Genomic DNA, 27630 nt, shown 5'->3' on the forward strand with positions numbered 1-27630 from the left:
GGCCCAGCCCACCTAGCTCACCAGCTAAGAGGAACTGACAGATTTAGGGCCACTGTAAATGTGGTGAGAACAAACCTCAGTTCCCAGAAGTCTATTTTTCTGTCACTTCTATCCTGAGCTCCCTTTCCACTGGGGTCTGGACAGAAACCCAGTCTGTGTTGATAGGGCATTTCAGCTGAGTTCCAGGAAGCCTACAGCACTAAAGCGCTGGGTGCAGGTGCCAGAAGTAAATACGGGCATATCTTGTTTTGTTGTACTCCACTTTATTGCACTTTGTGGATACTGCATTTTTTAAGAATTGAAGGTTTGTGGCAACCCTGTGTCAAGCGAGCCTACTGGCATGCTTTGTCCAACAGCACTTGCTCAGTTCCTCTGTCACATTTTAATAATTGCCATATATCCAAGTTTTTCATTATTATCATATTTGAATTGCTGCAATTTCAGATAAAACTTGAATGGATGAGGAGTTGCTTCTCACGGAGGAGCAAAGAAAGTGGTTTCTTGAGATGGAACTCTCCTGGTAAAGATGCTGTAAAAATTGTTGAAATGACAACAAAGGATTTAGAATATTATATCAATTTAGTTGATTAAGCAGTGGCAGGAGGGACGCCTGGGTGGCTCAGCCGTTAAGCATCTGCCTTTGGTCAGGGCGTGATCCCAGGGTCCTGGGATGGAGTTCCTCATCGGGCTCCCTGCATGGAGCCTGCTTCTCCCTCTGCCTGTGTCTCTGCCTCTCTCTGTGTGTCTCTCATGAATAAATTAAAAAAAAAAAAAAGCGGTGGCAGGGTTTGAGAAGACTGATCCCCAATTTGTTTTTTTTTTTTTTTTTTTTTTTTTTTTTTTTAATTTTTATTTATTATTTATGATAGTCACAGAGAGAGAGAGAGGCAGAGACACAGACGGAGGAAGAAGCAGGCTCCATGCACCGGGAGCCTGATGTGGGATTCGATCCTGGGTCTCCAGGATCGCGCCCCGGGCCAAAGGCAGGCGCCAAACCGCTGCGCCACCCAGGGATCCCTGATCCCCAATTTGAAAGAAGTTCCACTGTGGGTAAAATATATCAATTTTGCATGCTACAGAGAAATTGTTCATGAAAGGAAGAGTCAATGTGGCAAACTTCGTTGTTCTTTTTTTTTTTTTTTTTTTTTTTTGAGGGAGAGAGAGAGAGTGTACAAGTGAGGGGCGGTGAGGGGCAGAGGCGGAGGGAGAGAATCTTAATTAGATTCCCATGCTGAGTGTGAGTGCAGAGCCTGATGCAGGGCTGGATCCCATGATGCTGAGATCATGACCTGAGCCAAAATCAAGAGTCAGACACTCGATAAACTGAGCCACCAAGGCACCCCATATCGTTCTCTTAAGAAATCACCACAGCGACCCAAGCCTTCGGCAACCACCACCCTGATCAGTCAGCAGCCAGCAACATCTGGGCAAGACCCTCTACTTATGACTCATTGGAAGCTCAGATGATGGGTAGTATTTTTTTTTTTTACCAATAAGAAATTTTTTTTATTAAGGTCTGTGCATAGTTTTTGTAGACACAATGCCCTTGCACACTTTTTTTTTAAAAAGATTTTATTTATTCATGAGAGACACACAGAGAGAGAGGCAGAGACATAGGCAGAGGGAGAAGCAGGCTCCCTGTGGGAAGCCTGATGCGGGACTCGATCCCAGGATCCCAGGATCATAACCTGAGCCAAAGGCAGACGTTCAACCACTGAGCCACCCAGGTGTCCCTGCTCTTGCACACTTAAACAGACTGCAATGGAGTGTGGTTTAGGGGGACACATTCAAGCCAGAATGGCAGGTGTATGCAGTTCACAGAGAAAAGGAACTTTCCTTTCTCTCCTATTCCTGCTTCTCATGGTTTTTATTCAAACATTTTAGCTATCTCCTTGAGACATCATTCCCTTAGGGTCCTTAGGCCTTTGGAAACCAAGGTGAACACCTTCCTTCTCTTTCTGTCCTCCTTCATCCCTTCCCTGGGGGCAGACAACTCAGTCATCTGAATCCAAGCAAGAGCAAAAGAGAGAAAAACCAATCAAGCTGCCACATAAAGAGACCATTCTTCCTCCTGGAGTACTGAAGAGAAACTAGTGGGGGAGGCTTCATGGCTTTGGGATTCCAGTCATGTCCTCCTTGGAGACAAAAGGTGATAAGCAGCAGTGGTTCCCTTAGCGAGTAAGAAGAGAGGGAGAAGCTTTTTAAAAACATGTTTATTTTAAAATTTTACATAATCTTTGGGTAATTCAGAATGAGATTAGGCATGTTTCAGACACTTCTGAGATGGAGGTCTCCAAACCAAAGTGAATAGCTTACGTGATTGAAGGACTGGGGGAACACATGACAAAGGATGAAGAGACACCTACTGACAAAGACACAATCCCCTTGGGATGGGGACTTCCCTGCAGCACACAGTCACCATTTTTAAATTACCTGTCGCAAATATTAAACATCTCACCAGACCAACAATAATACCCCTGTCTTATTTGCATTTTACTAGTTTCCATAGAGAGAGAACACAGAATTAAAAGTTCCATAGACCCAGAATCACACTTAAATTAATTTGATCCCTTATATTAATAATAACAATTAAAAGCTAGCATCTACCCAGTGTAGTCTCAGTGTCCACACCAACGCCTATCTCCCACTGGTGGAATGCCACCTTCCTCTCACTGTTTATGATTCAAAGATTGCAATGAGTGCATCGAAAGAGAACCTAAAGCAAGCTGAGAATTCCTGGGTGCACAGAGGTGAAGACTCCCTCTACACTGCAAGAAGCAGCCCAAATGCTCTGCCTATTCCCAAGCCAAAAGACCAGAGCTGCAAGGAGGGAGCAGGAGGAGGAGGGACACTTCTGCACTTGCACCCCCTCTGCCTTGGATGGTTTCCTGGGTGCTCCAGCAAGGGCAGTTGTCATCTCCCAGTAGCATAGTTAATTCCCTGATGATGGGGTTCCCTCTCTGGCTTCCCTCAAGGCAAAGGGAGGCCTTGCTTCCCTCAAAGCAAGGTCCTGCCCAGGTGTGAGCCTGGAGCAGGTTCTTATTGGAGGAAGGAGGGAGAGAGGCAAAGAAGCCACTATGTACTAAGCACCTGCTATGTGCCAAGTACAGACCCGGGACAGGTGTTTCATGTAACCTTAACAACAACCCTGTGAGGTAGGCTCATTACCTCCATTTAGCAAATGTGGAAACAGAGCCTCAGGAGAATTAGCCCATGGTGGCATGGCTAGTAAACAGGGGAACATCAATTTGAAAACCCAGGGCTTCTCTCCAGGACTCCTTCTACTGCCCATATAACCCAAGGGTCTGGCAGCACGAGAGCACTCCAGCTCCCAGACCGCTGGTCTAGAACTCAAGCTGAAGAGGCCCTTGAGCACATGGAGCCAGGAGTCCACAAGCCTGGGTCTAGGAGCCCTGGCTCTACAGCATTACTTTGTAACCCTGAGTGAGTCCTTTACCTTCTCCTCACCGGGGCCAGACCAGTCCAGTGTGGTTCTTCACCTGGGAAGGGGGTATCAAAACTCCCCAGGAAGCTTATTTGCACACCACGGTGGGAGGGGCTCTATCTGGAGACTCTGACGTTGCCCCTCGCTGGAGAGGTGGAGGGCATAGCCGTTTGATAAACCGTTATCTCTAAGGTTCTGTCTTTTTTTTTTTTTTTAAGATTTTTTTTTAAATTTATTTGAGACAGAGAGCAAGAGAGAGAGGCAGAGACACAGGCAGAGGGAGAAGCAGGCTCCATGCAGGGAGCCCAATGTGGGACTCGATCCTGGGTCTCCAGGATCACACCCTGGACTGAAGGCAGCACTAAACCGCTGAGCCACCCGGGCTGCCCTAAGGTTCTGACTTCTGAGAGCAACTTTAAATTCTAGGGAACCACATCCCTAACTCCCTGAGACACATTCTGCAAAAAAGCCCATGAAGGTCAAAGAAATCATCGGATCAGGATGCTTTTAAAGTACAAAATGCCTAAAAGTAATTTGAGAGAGGGAAACAATCTACTGTTTTAAAGGAGAAAAACAAGGTGGCAGGCAGGAGGGGGTGGGGCAGGCATTGACAGGGAAGCAGCGGACATGGTGTGTGAACCCAGCTGCAGCGAAGGGTCAGGCCAGGCCGAGCGTGGACAAGTCAGTTTTTTGGCATTTGGCTTGCCAGGTGTCTGCCATGGGGCTGCACTCAGCGGGAGCAGTTTCATTAAAAAAAATAACTTGAGCCTTGAAGTTTGGGCAGACCTTAGAGAATAAACATGGGCAGTAAAGGCAGAAGGGAAAATACAATTCAAATGACTCAAACATCTGCTTGACGTGTTTCTCCACTTCCTCTAAAAGCTCCTCCAATGCGCAGCTCAGCGAAGCCCTCTCCGACCACAGTCACGGCAAATGCGTGGCCCCTCTGAGCACGAGAGCGGACAGCACGGAGTTGGCCTCGCCACGAACACCCTGAGCACTGAGCACACTGAATCCTCCCTGTCTCTCTCCCACTGAACTGTGGACAGCCGGAGGATGGAGACCGTGCCCTTCTGTGCCTCTCTTCTCCATATGGAGAAGATGTGGGTTCATCAAGACCCTCTGCTCAGAAGCACCCAGGCTAAGGACCCACCAAACCAGCCAGAGAGATAGGAATGCCACCTCTCCCAGGGGCATGGGCTTTGGGAGAAACTTTGTTCTGGAGGAATCGACATGTTTCCTATGCCCAGTACCACTCATTGGCCCCCAGAGCCACTTTATACTGGGCCCAATCATAATTTGGGAGAATTTCTTTAAAATGTGACATCGGTGTAAAGGTGCAGGTTTGAAGCAATGGAGAGTGCTGGTTTGTGAAAATAAGGAGAAAACAACCCAGCTTTGGCAGCCCTGGTGGGAAGGTGGTATGGAAAGAATGCGAGGTGTGTGTGTACATGTGTGTGGCAGGAGGCTTTGGGCTCGCACACCTCTGCAGCTACGGGGCAGAGTGGACCTGGCTGCTTGCTGTTGGGACTCCTACAGCCTGAGGTTCTCGCTCACAGAAGGCCCACAGTGTGGGCTGCGATTGTTTAGGAGCGTTGATCTGCCCAGACTTGGTGGAGAATGGCGAGGGGGACCTGACCAGGGAGCCCATGCTCAGCAGCGAATCCTCCGGAAGCCAGGCAGTGTGGCTTTTCCCAGCAGGTAGATGTCCTCGTCTGTGCCCTGGTTGAGGTGCTTCACCAGATTCTTCTCGAAGAGGAGTGGGTGGTAGGCGCCCATCGTGCAGGCACTGTCAAAGAACTTCTGGTAGTAGTAGCACACATCAGTCTTACGCTTGGATGGGAGGAACTCGTAAATATCCACCTGGTCACACAGTGTCATCATGATGATGATACCTGAAGAGGAGAGCAGAGGTAAGTCCTGCCCGACAACCCACTCCGGCACCCTAGAGGTCTGCCCCGTGAGTCCAGCAGCTCAGAAACCCAAGCCTGGGGAGATGTCGATCTAGAGTTTCTGTTGACAACTCTGATTCCCAGCCCGAGCTCTGCCAGTAAGCCAGTCCAGCAGGCTACCTCGGGGTGCAGGCTGCTGAGCTTATGACCTGTGAATCCCTAGCACCCACGTCAGGGGCTGGGCAGGGCAGCCTCTCCCTAAACACTAGAGGACTGAAGTGCTCCGTTCATCAGTCACTGAGTGTATCGGTGTGAACATGAAGAGGGAGGACAAGAGGACAGAGGAGACAGTACCATCACACGTAGATAGTACTTTCTAGCACTTGTGTATCCAGCAGGAGCCTCGCACGTGGTGCTGACTGTGGGGAGTTGTTTCTTAACGGTACTTCAGAGAAAGAGTGTGGGTGTGGAGGCTGTCCTTCCCTCAGCTGCCAGGGGGGTGGTGGGAACAGGAGCTTGCGTGGCCCATATTGATGGGCTCCGTTCATTCCGACGGGAGATGGAGCGGAGGGGGTGAGGCCAGGTTGGCGCTCTCGGGGAGGTGGCACAGAACACTGTGCTAGAGACACAACCCAATGAGAGGCAGGAGACTCCTGCTACACCCACGCTCGTCCCCACCTGGCTCAAGCATCTCATGCAGGACACGTCTCTCCCTGGGCCTCAGGGTCTCCATCTGCCCCGAGGGGTGATCCAACCGCTTCTCCTACCACACAGGTTGTTGCTAGCATACAGTGAGATCATGGCTCTCAGACTCCTTCTAACAACCCCTTCTGACTCCTTAGGATGAAGCAGTTCTCACTAATAGCCAAACTGTGAACTGCTAGCAGCAACTATGTTCCAGAGGAATCAGATATGGGAAAAGCCCTCTCTGGCTGCCCCTGGTCCAGTGGGGGAGAAAAGATACTTCTGCAACCAAGCTGGGGAAGGCGCAACAGAAGTGGCTTCTGGAAATTATGGGAGGGAGCACATCCTATGGGTCTCAAGTAAATCTCCTGGCAGCAGTGGTATGGGGCCCGGTAGGGGCCATGACCAGGAGGGATGGATGAGGGCAGGGCTGGCGATGGAGGGGACTGCATGGATAAACGCCAGCCACTGGGGCGATGGGAGAGTGTTCCCCAGATGCTTTTCCAACTATTCCTGCTCATAAGGTCTCCCAGAAGAGCCCCAAATGCATACATACAGAAGTTGAAGAAAAAGGGTATGAAGATATGGTCCTGAGATGGCCCCCATCCCTTTCTCCAAGGAGTGCCTGTGACATTGAACACTCAGTTGTTCATGAGCTCAGAGGACAGTTCCCATGGGGCTACCCTGTGCTGCACCCAGAAGAACCCATCAAACTAAGAGACTCTTAAAGACAGAGAACTGAGGGTTGCTGGAGGGGAGGTGGGCAGGGGAAGGGCTGGAAGGGTGGTGGGGATTAGGAGGGCACTGGTGATGAGGAGCACGGGGGCTTGTATGTAAGTGATGAATCACTGAATTCTACTCCTGACACCGATTTTATACCATGTATTAACTAACTAGAATCTAAAGTTTTGAGGGAAAAAATGTAAAATTTAAAAAAAAAAAAAAAAAAAAGAATGCTTCAGTCTCACGTCCCACCCTGAGGGAGTCTGCATTCCAAGAGAGCAAGCACATCACACAGGGTGGTGTCCCGGAGCCATCTGGAGGAGAAGAGCCATCCTGCGGGGAGGGGGCGGGGCAGAGGAAAGAGATGCCCTTCCATGTGTCCAAGAAGAAAGTCTGAAGCCTGCATTTAGGACCCTCTGGCCTTAGACCGCAGCCCACCTACACCAGCTCCCTCAGCTCCATTCACAACCCTCAAACCCCATAAAGCTTTGCCTCTCATTCTTCTTCTCAGGGCCATGACTAGGGTATTCACCGGTTAAGGCCGATTTTTAAAATTTTGAATAAAATATTATTGATTCTTGTTTGTCCTCGGATTCCAGTATGGCTCAGCATAACATGATCACTGATCCTGTCCTTATTTAAAATGTTGATATTTCACTCAGCTTAAAATCTTACATTAATTGTGATTTTTAAAAGATATTATATGCATAGTATTTACCCAGTCACTGAATTTTTGGTGCCCCCTTAAATTGGGAGGCCAATGCCTGCCTCCCCTCCTCTTCCAAATCCCAGTGCTGCCCTTCCTGTTTTCCTGCCCCCTCCCCACACCAAATCCACCCCTCACCCGGCCTGGCCCAATGCCACTCCTTCACCAAGCTCGCTGACAAAGGGGTGCTCCCTCCTGGCTTTCTGACCCCTGATTGAACTCCCCCACAAACACCCTAAAGAAAAGGGATTCTCTCTTATTGGTCTCTGGATCTTACGTAGAACTTAGCACAGCCTACACATACAGCAAAAACCTAGCAATTGTTTAGTAAGCAATGAATTGGATGAATGAATGAATGAATGAATGAGATCTCATTTTCTAATCTCTTCTAGAAACAAACATGAGATGTCTTTCCCCAGATACGGACTCACCGAGCATCCCGGAGGACGGGGGGTTGGGCTGGATCTCCTCTGGGGAGACTTCTTGAATGATGTCCCATAGCTCCCAAGGCATCTGGGGCTTGAGAATGTAAAAAGGCTGGTCGGGATGCAGCTTGCGATAGCTCTTGTAGTTCTCAAAGAAGCTGTAGTCGGGGCTCTGGTACCACTGAAAGGGAAGGAGAGGGTCTTCTCAAGAAGAGGGATGTGCCTCAGAGCTCCTTCCTTGGAGCAGACTCCAGACTTCTCCGCATCACAGCTCTCGCTTGACAGCACAGCAGACTCAGCACACAGCCGGTGCTCACAGGGAGTTTTGAGCTTGGCCACCCCGGAACAGCCTCAGACTTCGGGATCATGACTCAGGGAATGCCATCAGGGCCCAAAGGGGCCCTTGGCACCATCTAATCCCACTTCTTATTTTTAAAGGGGTGAAAACTGGGGCACAGCTTGCCACATCTGTGGGTCTGGAGCCCCTGTCCCGCCCCAGGCAAACTTCAGTTCTAAGTGAGACCAGAGCAAGACTGTGGAGGCTGAGGTGGCGAGGGCACCGGGAACGGATGACCAGAGCCCAGGGGGTCTGACTTCAGAATCCAGTGTCCCCAGGACAGCAGCCTCCGGACTTGCGCCCTGACACCGTTGTCTTGTGGCACTACGGCACGTAGGGAGAGGCTGGTTGACACGCCCGACGGACAGCAAGTGTGCCACTGTGGAGGAGCTGCAGAGCAAGGGGGCCTGAGACTCCCAACCCCCGAAACAGAGCCCTCCGCTTGGTAAACAAAGTCCTGGGCCAGGCGACTTCCCCTCTCCATACTCTAGTCTCCTCACCTGTACAAGGGAAACAGCCATGCCCCTATCTACTTCCCTCTGTTGTTATGAGTGAAATGGGAAGAATTCTGGAAAGCGGAATGGTGATTCTGTCCCAGGAATGTATAATCACTGTCTACTCCTGCTGATCCGCACCCGAAATGACTGTACTGGACGGCCCCACCCAACAGTGAGAAATCCAGCCACCCCGACTCCTGACCCGCGCCAGAGTTAAGAGAGAAACACGGCCCTGTGGGGCCGAGCACAGCAGCAAGGCTGCAGGACAGGAATACTTCTGCGCTGCTCGTCCGGATGACGAAGGAGCCAGTCTTCAGGGCTGGCCCAGGTCAGCCGTGACTTTCAAAACCCAGGAACTTGGGAGCATCTCTGAGTCTTCTGTTGAAGACTCAATCTCTTTTTCCCACGGATGCCCACCTACCTTTGGGATATCTGAATGGTAAACAGACGGGTCCCACACAATTAGGATTCCTTCGTTGTACAGACTGTCCTTGAGGAAGCGCCCTTCGGTGGTGACCAGCTGCAAGGAAGAAACAGACCAACTGTCACCTGGATGCTGACATGTAAACGCTTGGCTTGACAAGCACCACCGGAGGCCCCAGGGCCCGCGACGCTTCTGTCTTGGTGTAGCACTTAATTTCAGTGATCTGTGAGATCAGCCATTGGACGTTCACCTTCAAAAGCACACATGCCCCAGGTGGAAACTGAGAGGAACAAGTGGCAGAAATCAAATCAAGAGCTGCTCTGAAACGAAGAGCAAGAATCACCACAATCCCTCTGCACCCCGATCGCTCACCATCATGAGGCAGAGAGCTAATCAGTGTCACTGTAATAGCCCAAGAATGACTATGGGAAGGTGTCAACCCAGAGAGCGGCAACTTGCCAGGAGCCTCTGAAGTCATTCAGCTACCTCGTCCCCCCCCAAAGGTAAGAATGGCCTGGAAGCCTGAAGACTACAATCCCACTTCCTCAGTATATCTTTGAGATAAGAACTATTAGCAGTAGGCCCACCTTGGCTGGGTTCTACTGGGTGCTAAGGAGTCCCCAGGGAGGGGTGGCTCAGTCGGTTAAGCGTCTGCCTTTGGCTTAGGTTATGATCTCAGGGTCCTGGGACTGGATCCTGCATCAGGTTCCCTGCATCTCTGTCTCTCTCTGCCTCCCGCTCCCCTTGCTTGTGCACTCTCTCTCTCTTAAATAAAATCTTTATGGGGATCCCTGGGTGGCTCAGCGATTTGGTGCCTGCCTTTGGCCCAGGGCACGGTCCTAGAGTCCCAGGATCGAGTCCTGAGTCGGGATCCTAGCATGGAGCCTGATTTTCCCTCTGCCTATGTCTCTGCCCCTCTCTCTTTCTATGTCTATCATGAATAAATAAATAAAATCTTTAAAATAAATAAATAAAATCTTTCAAAAAAAAAAAAGGAGTCCCCAGGGGGTTACAGGGTGCCAGCGTGAGTCTGGCCATGAGGTGAGTGAGTGTTTAGGGACAAATCATAGCCAGCCAAGCCAGGGGAGTGGGGAGGGAGGAGACAGGATGTCCCAGCTGTGACATGTGGCAGAGACTGCTAGGTATCACCCAATATCCATTCTTTCTTTCTTCCTTGGAAACAAACATTTCTGTTTACCTCAACACATGGCCACCTAAAATAAAGATGACCTGAAATAAAAATTTCCCAACTTAAAAAAAAAAAAAAAATTTCCCAACTTCTCTTACAGCTAAGTCTGGCCCCGTGATAAAATTCTGGCGAAGGGTATGTGAGCAAGTGTGACTTCCAGAAAGTGTCCTTAGAGGCAAATTCATGCCTTTCTTTGTTCATTCCTCCTTCCTGCCAGCTGAGAGTGGATGTGATGGCTGGAGCTGGAGCAGTCATCTTGGACCATGAAGCTGAAGTCCCATGACTGAAGGGCAAAAGCACAAGGTAGCAGGAGCCTGGGTTTCTGACACACTGGAACACCATAGCAGTTCTGGAATGTCCACCCTTGGCCTTCTTTTACATGACATAGAAATACATTTTTATCTTGTTAACCTAGTGTTGAGGGGTGGACAGCGTGTTCCTGTCACTAACAGACAAACCTAATTCTACTCACTACCATGAGGAGCTTATCTGGGAATACGCAGGTTGTCCAGTGCAGCTAGGATACAAGGGGAGAGCTAGAAGGTATTAGAAAAACATAGGCAGGGGCCACGCCTATGTGGGTTTCTTCAGTAGATTATGGAACTGGTGAAGGCTTTTCAGTGAGAAGGATGTAAATTGACTAGTGTTCTGGAGTCTCAAGAATTTGAGAGAAGGGGAGACCAGGTTTCAGCCAAAAAAAAATGATGGGGAAGGACAAGGAGCTACAACTTGCAGCTGGAGACTTGTAGACTCACTGCATGCTGAGAGTGAAGGAAAGCGGTTCAAGGGGACTCCTAGACCTCAGGCCGTTTCCTACAATGAGAATGTGGAAAGAAAAGCAACTGGTATGTGCCAGGGGTGGGTGAGGTGGGGGTCTGAAGTTCAAGGATGAGGCAGTTGGGCTCAAGTCCCACAGCGAGGGGCCACTGGATCAAGGAATGTCTTCTGACTTTAAGTGCAGTCCTGTGTCCCCGGGAAGCATTGTAACCCCCGGCACAGGCATGCAGTGCTGTGGTCCAAAGGCGGGCCAGGCATCCTGGCAGGCCCTTGCTTTGCAAGGCAGACACCATGGAGCTGGCGACAGGGAGGCCCAGGGAGCAGTGGGCGACCTCCCACTATTCTATACTTCGGGGACAGAATTCCACAACTTCATTCCTATTCCCACCCCACTCCGCCCCCCTCGGAGAGGCTGGTGTATTGAGAGCCCAGGTCTTTTCCTGAGCCCCGCTTCTTTCTCTGCCATCAGCCAGGTGATGCAGGTGTGCTCAGGAGGATAGAGGCAACTGGGATTCTTAAAACGTCCCTGCTCCTCCCAGTAATCTCTGCACAAGGAGGAGGCCACTGGCAGCCGGTTCTGGCATCCTAAAGCTTTCCTGGGATCTGGGGCTTCGCGGGCCTCAAGTCCCAAGGGAGCTGCTCAAAAGTCTCTTCTCCTTTACCACAAAGGCGAACAACGGTAGCAACCGATGCCATCCGGTGCCGTTCATCCCAAGCCACGTACTTCCATACACTGTCTCAGTTCATCTTCGCAACAGCCCCAGGAGGTATTATTATTAATACGCTCGTTTTATAAATGAGATAAAGTGAGAGGTGCCAAGAAACTCGCCCCAGCTTACAGCTAGTAGCAGGGGGTCTGGACGGGAGCCCTGCTGCCTGGCTCCAGGGTCCGCCCCGCTGACCGACCCGCACTGCCTCCCGCAAGGGCGGGGGGTCGGCGGGGGTTTGGGAGGAGACAGACACGGCGCGAGAATGTTGCTTCGTCTGAGTCGTAGCAAGTCAAAGCTGGAAGATCCTCGAGGGGCTGGACCCAATCCGTCACGTTTAGATGGGTAAACTGAGGTCCAGAGAGCAGAGAGACCTGTGGGCGAGCTGGGCACAGAGCCAGAAGGGGAGCCCAGAGGCTGCCCCCCCCCCAGTGCGCATGCGCATAAGGAGCGCCCTGGCGCCACCGCCTCGGTCCTCACGCGCATGCGCACGCTGGGGGACCCCCCGCCCCCTCCAGCTGCTGCGCGGGGAAGCGCTGAGCAAGAAACTGAGAAGAGAGGAAGGTAAGGGCTCGTTTTCCAGAGCAGGAGCAGAGGAGACCGCAGCCAGGCCCCGGGGGGGACGGGGAGCGGCTGGCAAGCACCTCGCAAGTGGAAACGGACCTGGCCCTGACCTGCCCGCGCGCATTCTCGCATTCGGCGGCCCTAACGTGACGCTGAGAGATGTCCCCCTACCCGAGGGGCCTCCGCGCGGCTCCGGGAGGCGGGCAGTGCTCCGGGGCCGGGGAGGGCCATTTCCCCTCGCGGGGCTCAGGTGCGGGGGGACCAGCCGGGGCACCAGCCGTGCCAGGAGCATCTCGGCCAGCCAAGGCGCTGGGGACAGAATGCGCATCTTCTCAGGTGCCCCTGCCCTTAGCCTGGTGGAGAGTCCGACTGGGGTCCGGGATCCCAGGAGCCTCGTGACGAGGGACGTGAGTCATCGCCACAGCAACAGAGCCCCCAGGGACACCTGCCAGGAAAAGGCCACGCAGGGAGACGGAGAGGTGCTATTATGGAAACCTGTTTGTTTATTTTTATTTTTTAAAAAGAGTTTATTTATTTATTCACGAGAGACAGAGAGAGAGAGAGAGAGGCAGAGACACAGGCAGAGGGAGAAGCAGGCTCCATGCACCGGAAGCCCGACGTGGGACTCGATCCCGGGTCTCCAGGATCGGGCCCTGGGCTGCAAGCGGCGCTAAACCGCTGTGCCACCCGGGCTGCCCATGGAAACCTGTTTAAAGTCATCTCTCCAGTCACAAAGTAAGAAATGCTCACTGCAGAAAGTGAGAGAAGAATACACACGACTGCATAAGAGTAAGAAAACAATAGACAATATCTGTATGAATATGTTGGCCTTTTTTCTCCCCAAATCTTTTTTCCCCTCAGTTATAGACTGAACTACGTCTTCCCACCCCCCACCAAAATTCTTATGTTGAAACCCTAACCCTCGATGTGACTATATTGGAGATGGGGCCTTCGAGGAGATAATTAAGGTTTAATGAGGTCACAAGGATGGGTCCTTCATCTGATAAGACTGATATCCTTATAAGAAAAGGAAGAGACCCTAAGATCTCTCTCTCTCTCTCTCTCCACATGTGCACCAAGGAAAGGCCACGTGAAGAGGCAGAGAGGTGGCCCTCCACAAGCCACGAAGAGAGCCCTTATCAGAGACCAAGCTTTATGGCACCCTGATCTTGTACCTCTGACCTCCAGAATTGTGAGAAAATAAATCTCTGTTGTACAAGCACTCCCATCTGTGGTATTTTGATGGCAGGCCTAGGACACTGATAGACTGTGTGTGTGTGTGTGTGTGTGTGTGTGTAGATACTGATATCTTAACTATTGAGTCTAGACTTACTGTCTTGTTAAACTCATACAACAATCAAAGTCCATGTCTTCTTAATCCTCCCTCACAGTATTTCTCAGCCCCAAACAGGGCCTGAAAAGGAAGCTGTCAGAGGTCATATAACTGGCCCAGGATTGCACAGCTAAGAAAGGCTGGAGCTAGGGTACAAATTAAGGACTGTCTCATCTTTTCCCACTGTACCAGACAACCTTCATTCAAGACAGTAAAAAGTCTGTGTTCCAGCTGCCAAACTGGCAACTTTGCCAGAGTTACAGAAGTAGTCAGCGCTCCAGGAAGACACATGGAGCGGTGGTAGAGGTCCTGAGCAGATACGAAAACTGAAGGCCTGACCATGGTAAACTGGACCTGGACAAGAAGCAGGTGCTCTCACAGAGAGAAGGGCACCTCAAGTGGAAGACCACTGCAAACCCCAAATCAGAGGTGCCTATAATTCCCCCTGGCATCCCAGAAAGTCATCAAAAGAATCAGCAAGTATAAGAAGAATTGATGTTGGAAAGTACTTCACTGTCCAAGCTGGAGAGGTTACAAGAATAAAGCTACAAAATTCAGCCACAAAGGACTACTATGCCACTATAACAAAGGAAGAGGAAAATTTCTACAAGCTAATGGAGTGATTTCGAGAAGACACTCGGAGAGAAGCAGTGTAAAAGAGCACACAGAGCCCACTGCACTATCTTCTGTGTAAGAGCCACGGGGACCTCAGAAACCCTATACACTGTTTGTCTTGACAAACACAAACGCAGAAGGACACATCTAAACACAGTACAGTTGGCTGCCAACAAAGGGTGGGGGTAGAGCAGGGCGGGAGGAATGTTATAGGGGTGGTTAACACTTCTCTGTAGCTTTTCGGATAGTTTTGAATTTGGAGAGCATGTTAATATTGTGCATGATTTAAAAAGAAGGAAAAGAAAACCCCAAAACTGAAACAAAATGGATACAACAGAATTTCAAAAGAATTCGACAATCGCAGTGAAGAGAAACACTTCGGAGGGAGGAATCCAGGTGACTTAGGTATAAGATACATCATGTGACTGTGCGACCCCAGGCTTGGGCAGCATGTGGAGGAAAACTGCAAATCCATCCTGAACTCCCTCTGGTAGATTTGGAGTACGGAGAGATGTGCAAAGTAATTTTCAAACTATCTTAGGGGTATTACCAATGCGAGCAAATAAATAAATGGGCACATGTGTTAGATGCAGGATCCTCACTGTGAAAGGAGGGGGAAATGCAAATATAGAATGCAGAAGGCAAGGGATACTTTATGTGGATAGACTGAATTCAGTCGGGGTCTATCATTTCTAAAACAGGCATATCTGCGTGAACATGCATGTGTCTATGCAGATGTGTCCATGCACACACGCAGGTCCGTATATGCCAGTAAATACATGAATGCGTGTATACATGTACTATTTCCTAGTTCTTTGTGCTATAAGAGCCAAGAAGCAAAGATACTTCAGTAGGCATGAACCACCTAGCACCCAGATCTTGGTTTCTAATATCAATGTTTACTTAAAAGAGCCAAGATTCCTTGGAAAAAATGACATATTCCAGAGCTAAGGTAGGTTAGTATGAGGAAATAAAACTTTCCTCAATATCTCAGTGCTCCTGCTACAAGCCCTAGATGCCTATACTCTTCTATACCATCAGAATGAACTCTATAGCTATTTGTCTAATTAGTTGGTCTGCTCTGGTTCAAAACATAATTAAATCTCTTATCTCCCCAAGAAGGCAAATGGTTATAGCTCAGACGATATATCTAGGTTAATACAGAGATATGCTAAGAGGCCAGGAAGCCTGGTGCAAGAGGAAAGAGGTCCAGGAACTTATAGACGTCTCTGGTTTCACATCTGAGCCGGTTTATATTCTAAAGGACTGGATTAAGAAGGGTTCCCTTTGAGGGAGGGGACAGCTACCTCCTGCCTCTTACAAGTGGCGTGTTAGAGAGAGGGGAGAACCACCCACTTTTTGTGCCTTGCCTATGAAGTACCTTGCTAGTCATGTAGGACAACTGATGTGGCTCTCATTGCATTGCCCTAGAAGTCAGAGCTTGAGCAAGGAAGAACTAGTACGTTCATTATCTGTTGTACAGTATTAGATCAGAAATCTATCTCTGATCCAGAATACACGTGTATATATACATTCAGCATAAAACTAATAAAGATGAAACATTTAAAACACAACAGATAAGTACAAAATTAATTGGACTACCTTGTTATGCCAGAAGATACCGAACTTAAAAAAAAAAAAAAAAAAAAAAAAAACTAAGGAGAGCATGCATGTCACAGGGAAATAGGGGCCAGCTTCAAGGAATTCCCACTGGCCAAATCTAAGACTATTTGAACGCCAAAGTAATTCAGAACAATGATGAATTACAAACCACCGGAAAAAGAGGAATCCATGAGTTCTTACCAATCATAAATAGAGAAAGGAGAGGAGAGAGGGAGAAGATACATGGAGGAGGAGAAGGGAGGGCTCTCACTCACAGAATTCCAAGTGCCAACCTAATGATGCAGAACAGAGAGAGCTATAGTTAGAAGATTACCATTTTGCAAGCATCAAAGGAAAGACTGGTTCAGGCAAAAGTGAGCCAGGTATGCTAAATATAGGAGGAAATTTTGATGAGGAGAAGAATAGTGGCACAGTGGTAAAGTGTTCAGCCATAGACTATAAGGGAAAGGTAATAGCTATACAGTGGAGAAATCAGACAATACCTTATCCAGGTGATCAGAATTAAAATCAGCTGAAGGGCAGATAGACTTTGGATGCCTCCTGGTGTGATGCTCTTAGGAGGACCCAACATCATGTGTGTGCTTTTCCAGCCAGGAATGTATGAACCGAATCTAAGATAGAGAAGGCATCGGAAAAACCTCAAATAATTTATTTTTTTGAAGAAGGACTTCATTCTTCAAAAATGTCAGTGCCTTAAATGAAGAAGAAAGGCTATGGAAATATTCCAGACGAAAGGAGACTGAAGAGGCACAACAACTAAATGCACTACCAGATCATGGACAGGATCCTGTACCAAAATAAATTAATATATGCCATAAAAGACAGTATTAGGTCAATCAGCAAACAAACCTATCTGGAACTCAGATTAAAGTGTATCATCAGTGTAAACATAAAAAGTTGATAACTGTGCTTTGATTGCATAAAACAATAATCTCGTTCTTAGGAAACAAAGCCTAAGGTGGTGTATTAACTTAGTCCATTCAGGAACTACTATAATAAAATACCAGAAGCTGAGTGCCTTAAAGAGCAGACATTTAGTTCTCGTAATTCCAGAGGCTGGGAAGTCCAAGGTCAAGGTGCCAGCATATCTGGTTCCCCAGTGGGAGCCCACCTCCTGGCTTGCAGATGGCTGCCTTCTCCATGTCCTCATGTAGTAGAGATTTCTCTCTTCTTCTGAGGGCATTAATCCCATCATAGAGGCCCCACCCTCAAGACTTCTTTTTCATCTGGTCATCTTCCAAAGGCCCCATAGCCAAGCACCATTGCACTGGAGGTTAGGGCTTCAACATATAAATTCAAGAGAGACACATTCAGTCTAGAACACTCTGCCCCTGGATCCTCCAAAATCACATCCTTCTCACATGCAAAATAGATGAATTCCACCCAACCTCCTAGATGTCTCAATTCATTCCTATACCAACTCTAAAGTCTGAAGTCTCATGTGAATATTATGCAAATCAGATAAGGGTGAGACAGTTCATCCTGAAGCAAAACTCTTCCCCAGCTGTGAACCTATGAAACCAGAAAAGTCATGTACAAAGTACAGTGGTGGGATGGCACAGGATAGACATTCCCATTCCAAAAGGGAGAAATCAGAAGGAAAAAAGAGGTGACAGGTCCCAAGAAAGTCCAAAACCTAGCAAAGGAAATACCACTAGATGTTAAGGCTTGAGAAGAACCCTCTTTGGTTCAGTGCTGTGCCCTACGGACCCACGAGGGCAGCGGTCCCATCTGTGTGGCTCTGCCAGGCCACAATCTCACAGCCAGGGCTCTGAGCAGCTACCATCTGGCCTATTAAAACCAAGGCCTCCCTCCCACCTTTGAAACCAAGGATGCAACCTTGATGATTTCTGCATCACCTTTGGGATCATGCTTTTCCTTTCATGAAGAACAATGCCCATTCGCAGCCCAAGAATATAGTTCTGGCTCGTAGGACCTAAGAGGCCCACAGCCTTCCTCCACTTTGTCCCGTCTCCTTCAGCTCAAGCTGGCAGAGTTTCTGCTGTGGTGCTGAGTAGGTCTGTGGTTCACACCCTTGCTGATCTCCTTATCAAATGGTTTTGGGGCCACCCCTTCATTTTCTCTTTAGAACAATTTTTTCTTTTTCTTTCTTTTGCCATACAGATATGCCAAGAATTTTCCAAACCTTTAAGCTCTGTTTCATTTTTGCTAAACAATTCCTTTTTTAATTCATTTCTCTCTTCTCACATTTCACTAAATGAAGTCAGGGGAAACCAAGCCAGTCCTTCAACACTTTGCTTGGAAATCACCTCAAGTAAATCATCCAATTTCTTTGCTCACAAGTTCTACCTTCCACAAAACACTAGAACTCAGTTCAGCCAAAATCTCTGCCACTTTCTAACAAGGATCACTCTTTCTCCATTGTTCGAGAACATGTTCCTTATTTCCATCTGAGACCTCACCAGAAGGGCCTCTGTTATCTGTATTTCCTCCAACATTCTGTTTGTGATTATTTACATCTTCTTTTAAAAGATGGAAACTCTCTCTCCTGCCCTCCTCTCCTCTTTTTGAACCCTCACCAGAATTTCCCTTAGTATCTATATTTCTAGCATGCCCTTCAAAACTCCTCCAGCTTCTACCAATTACCCAGTTCCAGAGCCACTCTATATTGTTAGGTTTTTGTAATAGCAAAATTCTACCGCTCGGCACCAAAAACTCTTAGCTCAGGCTGCTATGACAAAATACCATAGACTGGGAGGCTTAAACAACAGACATTTACTTCTCATGGTTCTGGATGATGGGAAGTCCAAGGTCAAGGTGCTAGTAGATTTGGTTCTTAGTGAGGATGCTCATCTTGACTTGTAAATGGCCGCCTTCCTCACATGGCATATTATGGCGGGAGTGGGGGCCCACGCTCAAGAACCCATCTAAATAGATTTGTCTCCCAAAGACCCCATTTCTGGATATAATCACACTGAAGATTAGAGCTTCACTATATGAATGGGGGAGGGCATAAACTTTCTGCCCACACCAAGTATTTAGGGATTGATGTCTACAATATATACAACTTCCTCTCAAATGAAAAAATATTACAAAGAATGAACAGAGCAGATGATGCAGCAATGAGGTAAAACAAAGAAATAGTGAGTGCCTCTGGATTAACAGTATACAGGCATTCTTCCTATTAGATATATTATTGCAACTTTTTTTGCAAGTTTTAAAGTACTTCCAAATAACAAGTCCAAAAAAAATTTTTTTAAGAACTTAGAGAAGTTTGGAGGCAGTCCATTGAGTGAGCCGAAGGTTCTCTAGACTATGCTTCATTCAACAAATATTTATTGCATGCCTACCACGTATTGGGCACTGGTCCTGGTACTTGGGTATATACAGTGAACAAAACAGACAAACACATCTCCTCTCGGAGACAGAACATCATGGTGGGAGAGCCAGGCCACGGGTGAGATGGGTAACTCCAAGGAGGGAGTGAGAGGCGTGGACTGGGAAGGTTCCAGAAGAGAGCCAGTGAGGAGTCTGACCCAGCTGTGAGGAGGCCTTCATCCTGTCCAGGCCTGCCATTACCTTCTGTGTTGTGCAGGCCACCTTCTCTTCCCGGGCCTGGGTCATCTTGTTTGGAAAATGAAATGACCCAGTAAGACCCTGAGCTCCACAAGGGCAGGGAGCATGTCTGTCTGTTTTACTGCTATTGTGGGCTGCTCAATTCCAGCTCCCTTCACAGAGGCTGGCACAGGGCAGGTGATCAAATAAGAACTTCTGGAATGAATTCATGGCTCGTTGATCTTCAAAGTCCTTTTAAGCTCTGTGAATTCCAATACTGCTTGAATCACCCCAAAGGATGTCTCCTATCACATCAGACATCACATCATTTTCTACAGACATTAAAAGGATAATGAGAGAAATACAGTAAATCTTTTACAAGAGGATAATGAGGAATTATTATGAACAACTTCATGCCAATAAATTCAATAACTTAGAAGAAATGAACAAATTTCTTGAAAGATACAAACTTCCAAAGGTTAGTCAAGAAGGAACAGGTAACAATGAATAGCCCTAAATCTTTTCCTTTTTTTTTAAGATTATATTTATTTATTTGACAGAGAGAGTGAGAGAACACAAGCAGGGGAAGAGGCAGGCAGAAGGTGAAGGAGGCTCCCTGCTGAGCAAGGAGCCTGATGTGGGGCTCAATCCCAGGACCCCAGGATCAGGATCTGAGCTGAACCCAGACGCTTAACTGACTGAGCCACTCAGAAGCCCCGAATAGCCCTAAATCTATTAAAGAAATTGAGTTTATAGCTAAAAACTTCCCACAAGGTAAATTAGGCTTTACTGACAAACTCTACAACATGCAAAAAAAAAAAAAGAAAAAGAAAAAGAAAAAGAAAAGAAAGAAACATACCAACTCTACACAAACTCTTCCAGAAAACTGGCAAACAAACTTTGATCCAAATCCCTCCTCTATCACATCTTTTCTGCCCTCCCCTGAGCAATTCACTCAGACTCTTTGAACCTAGGTATCCTCACATAAAATAGTGGTTGGTGATCACGCTTCACAGCACTGATCCCAAGATCAAGTGAGATAAGATATGTATGGGCCTCAGACAGAAGAAGTATTAAAGAAGTGGCACCAGCTGTGGTCTCAGGCTAAGCCTCAGTAAGTGATCTGGGAATGTCCCGGTTGAAGTCCAATCAGGACGCCCTGTTGCCACATACGACATAGGCTTTCTCTCCCTAACCTGGAAGAGGGCTTCTTAGGCAAACCTACCACAGCTTTAAAGGAAATCTTCGCAGGATGGATACTTACCTCTCCATTAACCACCTGGAAGAAATGCCTAAGGAGGGGCAGCCTCCCAAATCCAAGAGAATTTCAGGGCTCCTCCAAGCTCCCTCTTCTTGATCGCTGCCCCTACAGATCTGGAGATCATACCCATTCTCTCTGAAGTCACAGTCTCCAGCTCCAAAGTGGCCAGCATGGCCTGGAAATCCTGCTCCATTCCTCTGTCTGGCTCCTTCCTCTGCTCGCTTCAGGCCTTCTTTGCTCAAACCTCCTCTACTGAAACCTCACTTCCCCTCAGTCTCCTTACAAAAAAAAAACCAAAAACCAAAACAAACAACAACTTCCCTTTCTCTACATCCTACTTTTTTGGAGAAAATAGCAGCCCTTTCATCCTTCCACTCCAAATGGTCTCTTGCTACATCTTTCCTAGCCTTCTTCTCTTCTGACTCCCTCCTGTGGGGGGCTTGATTCTCAGCTGGGCTTTGGATCAATCCCTCTACCCCATCACTTAGGTATTATCCCCTCTTTTTAGTATATTCAGTTTCTCCCTCCATCATTTGGTTTCTCCTCATTGACCTAAAAGAAAATTATGGTGGCAAAATATACCTACCATAAAATGTACCATTTCCACCATTTTTAAGTGTACCGCTCAGTGGCATTAAGTGCATCCATGCTCTCATACAACCATTACACCATCCGTCTCTAGAACTTCTTCATTGTCCCAAAACAAAACTTTCTACCTATTAAACAATAATTCCTCGCCACCCCCAGAAACCACCATTCAACACTCTGTCTTTATGAATCTGATGACTCTGGGAAGCTCATGTAAGTGCACCCACACAGCACATGCTCTCTTGTGACTGTCTTCCCAGTGACTTGTAACCTTACTCAGTTCTCTCCAATCTAAAAAAAAAAAAAAGAAAAGAACAGAAACTGGTGCTGGAACTCTCGACTCTCTCGGACTCCCTGCCCTGCTTCTCTTCTGCCCTACAGAGCTAGCCTTCCTGAAAGAACTATCCACATTGGCCTTCCCCACTCACTCCTGACCCTAGGCTCCAAAATGGCATATGGCATCCCTGCTCTCCCAAACAGCTGCTGACAAAGGTCACCAGTGGCCTCCCTTTGGCCAGAGAGAAAACAATGCTTTTCAGGCCTCACCTCAGTGGGCCTTGGTAGCATCGGACATTGCTGACTACCCTCTCTTTTTGTTTTCATTACCCAAAGCCCCTGCATAGAACTTCTGTCTACACCCTGTCCCTCATGCTTTCATTTGGCCCCACTGTTTCATTGCCTCACATATAAAAATGACTGGCAAAGGAACACCTGTGGCTCAGTGGCTGAGCATCTGCCTTCGCCTCAGGGTGTGATCCCGGGGTCCTGGAATCGAGTCCCACATCAGGCTCCCCCCAGGCAGCCTGCTTCTCCCTCTGCCTGTGTCTCTGCCCCTCTCTCTGTATCTCTCATGAATAAGTAAATAAAATCTTTTTTTTTAAAAAAAAAAAAGCAAATTCTCACCTCCAGCCCAGAGGTCACCATTGAGCTCCAACCCCCTCTGTAGAGCTTCCTACTTGACATCTCTTCACAGGTCTCTATGAGGCAGCTCAGATTAACCCCATCCAGAACCACAGTTTTTAATCCTACCCTCCTCTCTGACCCTAGCCCACACAACCCAAAATGTCTTCAAGCACTTGCAATCCCAGTGACTTCCAGCCGGCCAACAACACAAGCCAGAAATCCAGTAGCACCTGCAGCCCCTCTCCCTTCACCCCCCACTGCTGACCCACTAATGCCTCAGGACCACACATGCCAATCCATCTCAAATCCATTCCATTCCATTCTCATGCTTACCCTCATTTCTCCTCTGCAGCAACTGTTAGCATTGCCCTGCAAGAGCCTCCTAACTGTGTCTCCATGCACCGCAGGGCTCTGATCAGATGGATGCCAGCAACCTTTGCAGAGAGTACGTCTGGTCATGCCACAGAGATTAGCCCTGGCTGCAGCACCAGGGCATGGCTCCCCCTTACCTTCAGCCTCAGTGCTCACCACACCCCCACACATGCTCCCCACCCCCTGGGCCCTTATCTTCCCTTGCCCTGTCCATACATGGCCTCACATAGGCCGTTGTCTTGTTAGGCAAGACCCTCGCTCTTCTCAACTTCTATACCCACACAGCTGACTCACGTCCTCACGACTCCTGATGTCCCTGACCAGGGAGAGTTTCCCCTGAATGGGCTCTGGGAGCACCTTGATCCTGTCCTTTGTAGTTCTCTGTTGCAACCGTCTGTCTCTGCATAGCAACTGATTGCAGCCGTAGGTGGCAGGTGAAGGCACCCAGCCTTCTGGGCTCACCACTGTATCCCCCAAACCCATCTCAGCGCCACCCCACATGAATGTAAGAGTAGCTATCATCCACTGACGTATATGCCAGGTACTAGGGGCTCTCCGTGGTCTTCTCACTTATTCCTCCTAACAACCTTGTGCCATGAAGAAGGTACTGCTATTCTCCCCTCCACGCCTGAACAGATGGAGGCATAAGTAACTTATGCACGATCATTTAGCTATTAAGAAGTAGAGCCAGGTCTCAGCCCTAGGCAGGCTGACTGCAGACCGATGTGCTGACTACTGCATTTCACTCGGTACTGTCCATATTTGTGAAAGGGGGAAGGGAGGGACAGAGGGAGGCAAAGGTGGATCTTTGGATACCACCTTATACAGAAGTAGAGGTCAAGCTGTAGCACTTCCTGAGCTCTCCCACTCCAGGATTTCTTTGACTGGGGCATGAGAAGGAAAAGGAGAAAGAAGGGAAAGCTCATCCCACCTTCTCTGCCTGATTTTCTAGACTTGCCAGGTCCAAAAGCAGCCATGAAGCTCCAGCCTCATCTCCTCTCAAGGGCAACACAAAGCCATCCCCACCCCCTTGCCAGTGAGACCTATTTGGATGTCTCCTTCATTGCCTATGTATCTCTGTCCTGCCGATACCACTTTTAAGAATGCCTATTACTCTTTCTCCAAATCCTACCCATCTTTCAAAGCCTACTCTGGTGCCACATGCTCCGGAGCTCCATAGTCTCTTGCTCACCAATCTAGTTCTTTTATTCTGCCCTCTTCTAGTTTATAATACAAGTCATATAAAACCCAAATATGAGGTTAAATAATAAATAGGAACTGAAAACACATAGAGTCTACCGAGGATATTACAGTGACAAAGAGTGACATTATCACCAAGGGATTTGAGAAAGAACAGAAAACAAAATGGCAGCCACTTGCAAAGAAGTTAAGTTCGTCAATCCCAGTCCCTTCATAGAAAGGTTCCTATGACTGTGGGCCTCAAATGGAAAGTGGGCCATGCAAGAGGCAGTTTCTGCCCAGCTGGTGAGTTCCTGAGGGTCAAACAGTGAAGAGACTGTTGTCTGAGGGAAACAGAGGTAGGGCCTTGTGCCAGAGGGGTGAAGAACTGGAACAGTTCAAAGGGCACTTATGATCACTCCCAGGATGTGCTCCCCAGCCACAGAGTCCCAGGCAACATAGAGTCTACACACTGACATAAAAACACCCAAGGTTTATGTGCTTACACAGAGAACAACAAACATTGATAGTTGTGAGCAAGGTGAATGTGTTTGTAGACCTCTCACGCTAGTTTTGATATATGGGTCGTTTTGTTTTTTTGTTTTTGTTTTTGTTTTTGTTTTTTACCACTCATTAAATTTATTAACAGAACTTTGTGGCAAGAGTATTTCTCAAGTCCCCATTAGTTTTGAGAAATCAGTATGTGCTACCTGGAAACACTTCAGGAAACTAATTCTCTTGCAGAATTCATGAGGGCAATGCAACACTTCTAGTGCCATAAAACACATCATCATCTGGTGCTGATGTCTTATGATACTTGTAAACTATTTTATAGCTTATCAAACACACCCACATTTATTGCTCCCCTTACGTTTCACAGTATCCCTCACTCTGATATTCTCTGCCACGTTGTCCCTCATGCAATACTCACATACAACCTGGCAGCTATGGAGACAGCAGAACTCTGCTTTCTCGGGGCACTGGACACCTCTGTTAATGCCATCTGATGCCTTCGGGGCTTTTTCATGAACACATCACCAGGCTGGGTCTTAGAATGACCTCAGGAAGGTCATGGGACTTAATTTGGCAGTTCTGCTATGCTCCCAGTAGGTGGGTTCTACATTAGGATCTATACTGTGATCCTTCTCTTACTCCAGATCCACACAGAAGAAATTTTACCTGAGAGTTCATCAGGCGAATGGTGGTTTTCGTGCCCACATCTTGTTGGAAACTGGCTGTGGGTGCCCCATTAAACCTCAGGACTGCGTCATGATCATCTATAAACCACAAGGAAAGAGAAAAGAGGTGATGAGCACCAGCAACATGCAGAAACAGAGGAAGGTCTGGAGGGAGAGAGGGGAGGAAGAAGGGGAGGGGCAAGAGAATACTACTTCCTAATCTTTATCCCATCATGATCCCCATCACAAGAGAAAAGGATCATATTTATATGGGGCATTCTGGTACAGTTTGTAGACAGAGATGACCACCCACCTGCCTGGCAAAACCTAACGAGGCTCGTATTGTTGCATCCCTGAAATCCATTCCATGACTCCAGTATGCCTGGGCACGACAGAAAGGTGAATAGGGCCAGCGTGCTACCTCAGATGTAATCACTATTCCAGTTACCAAAGGAGCAAACCAGATATTCTCTTGGTGTTACCAGTAGGTCACACTTCCACCTCCATCAGAAAAATGAAGACGCTTCCCTAAGCTCAGTGTAACCCACAAGTGCAAAGTCCGCATAGCACTCTGAAAAGCTTGCAATGCTCAGTAAATTGGAGAGATTTACTATGGTATCCAAGACAACTCCCTGAGTGTTCCATTATGAACCTGAGGCCCAGGAAGGCTCAAAAACCTGAGTGGTGGTAGGGATGGAATAGAAGGTCAGAGATCGAAACTAAATCCCACATTTTCTATTTCTTTGTCAGAAATAGTGTCCTAAATCCAGGCAAAATCAGACAGATCATGTTTTTAAAAATTCATTCACTCCCTGGCTCTAGTTCCCTGTCCCTTGTAGCTGTTTCAGCAGAGATTGGAAGACTTGGAGAATTTTTTCTATTTGGCTTTGACCCATCTTCTTAGGGAGAGGACTAATGACTTTTAAGCTCTATCCCAATCCTGAGCCAACCTCCCATGAGCTCATCCTAACCTTACTTGATTCAAGCAAGTTTAGGGTTCACCACTGCAATCTGCACAAGGTTTGGAGGCCAACCCAATTTTCTGTCGTTTTATTTCCCTCCTCGTGGGAAATTTATTTGGGGTGGTTCTTCATCCACAAAGGTGACACCAGAAGGTGAGGGGCGGGGAGGAACTTGGCTCAACACAAAATGATCTGTAAAAACAATGCCCATGGAATTAAGAGATGAAAGCCTCCCTATTTACTTCAATTCTAACATAGTTTTTAAGCCTCAGGGGTCTAGACATATCATCTAGTCACAAAAACAACCCTATCTCCATCCTGGGACAAAACTCATCAAAACGGTTTGAAAATTCCATGAGATGTACATAGTCCAAACTTTATCAGCCTCCAGGGCAGACCCCCTGAACTGCAAATAGGGCAGAAGGCACACCTTTACACAACTCAGGTTGCAACACGCTTGTCAGTATCAGCCACTGGCTTCGAAAATGACTGGCAGTAATCACACCAGAAAAGCAGATCCATCAGAAGCTTCACTTGGTCAGCTTCTCCATTTCACAGGTGAGCAAATGACTAATCTGAGCATCCCAGTACCCAAACAGGACCAACTCCGACGGAGTCACTGAGAACCGGATAAAAGGATTATTTACAAAGTTGTAGGCAGAATTTAAAGAAATCCACAGGGAACGGCCAATACCCCAGGGTTGGCTGCAGCAGGGGCCACTACTGGCCTGCCCCAGATGTGGCAAGAAGAGCAGAGGCCCCGAGCTGAAGAAGGCCACTTGTGCATAATGGTGGCCCGTAGGGAAACACGGCTATAACTGATGTCCAGCCAGCGAGGATGGAATCGGTACCCCAACCTCTCTCTCCTCCTTCCCTTGGCTTCTTGGCCTGAGGGAAAAGAGAGAGAGACTCAGAGACAGAGAGGCACTTGAAAGGGGCCAGACTGTAAGCTGAGAAAGAAGCAGCCTGTGAGCATTCTGCAGTGAGAGAGCTGGGGGGGGGGGGGGTGGAGGGAGTGAGGGACAGACACCCCAACTTCACTCTCTTCCTTCTCAGTTTTGGAGCAGGACTTCTACTGTCTGATCCCAAATAAAACCCAGAGAGCATGGAAGCCCAAGTGACACAATCCCAAATTTAACCTCTCAGGGCCCAAAATGAGCCAAAAAAGGGAAGAGCATGGGGCCGAGGGGTAAATGGAGAGCATCCAGCATAGAGGAGGCTTAGGAGCCATCCCTGGTACTGACCATAAGAAAAGAAAAATGTATTTGTTCACTTAACAAATACTGATTAAGCACCTACTCCCGTCAGGCACAGTTCTAGGCACTGGAGACAATGGCTGTGAGCAAGAAAGACAAGGTCCTTGCCCTCAGAGCTCTTGCCATCCACAGCAAGGAGGGAGCCAACAAAGAAGCACAACCAGCTACACGCAAGACGGTTACAGTCTGTGATTAATACCACGGCACAAATAAACTAGGTGGTATGACAGAGATCCTGCGGGAATCTCCTGTGGACAGAGGGAGGATTCAGGAGCATGCCTTCAAGCTGAACCCAAAGAAGGGCCACCCACGGGGAGGGTCCCGGGAAGCACGTTCCAGCCAGAGGAGGCAGTGTCGTCGGGGCCCCAAGGACAGTAAGGACTTGGCTGGAGACGAGTGAGTGAGGGGAAGAAAAAAAAAATGCAGCTAAAGAAGCTGGCAGGAACCAGGTCACACAGGGTGTGGAGGCCAGGT

General features: G+C 48.1%; 1 protein-coding gene across 1 annotated transcript in view; it reads right to left on the minus strand.

Moving 5' to 3' along the window:
- Positions 1–2196: 2196 nt before the first annotated feature.
- ST6GAL1 (ST6 beta-galactoside alpha-2,6-sialyltransferase 1) overlaps positions 2197–27630 on the minus strand; it is a 122837-nt gene continuing 97403 nt past the window's right edge. The window contains exons 5-8 of the mRNA XM_041731755.1: positions 24940–25037; positions 9131–9229; positions 7882–8056; positions 2197–5340 (exon numbers count right to left, since the gene is read on the minus strand). Coding sequence (XP_041587689.1) covers positions 5099–5340; positions 7882–8056; positions 9131–9229; positions 24940–25037 — 614 coding nt within the window. The 3' untranslated portion in view covers positions 2197–5098. The remainder of the gene's footprint in view (positions 5341–7881; positions 8057–9130; positions 9230–24939; positions 25038–27630) is intronic.

Source organism: Vulpes lagopus, chromosome 17 (genome assembly GCF_018345385.1).
Source record: "Vulpes lagopus strain Blue_001 chromosome 17, ASM1834538v1, whole genome shotgun sequence".
Lineage (NCBI taxonomy): Eukaryota > Metazoa > Chordata > Mammalia > Carnivora > Canidae > Vulpes > Vulpes lagopus.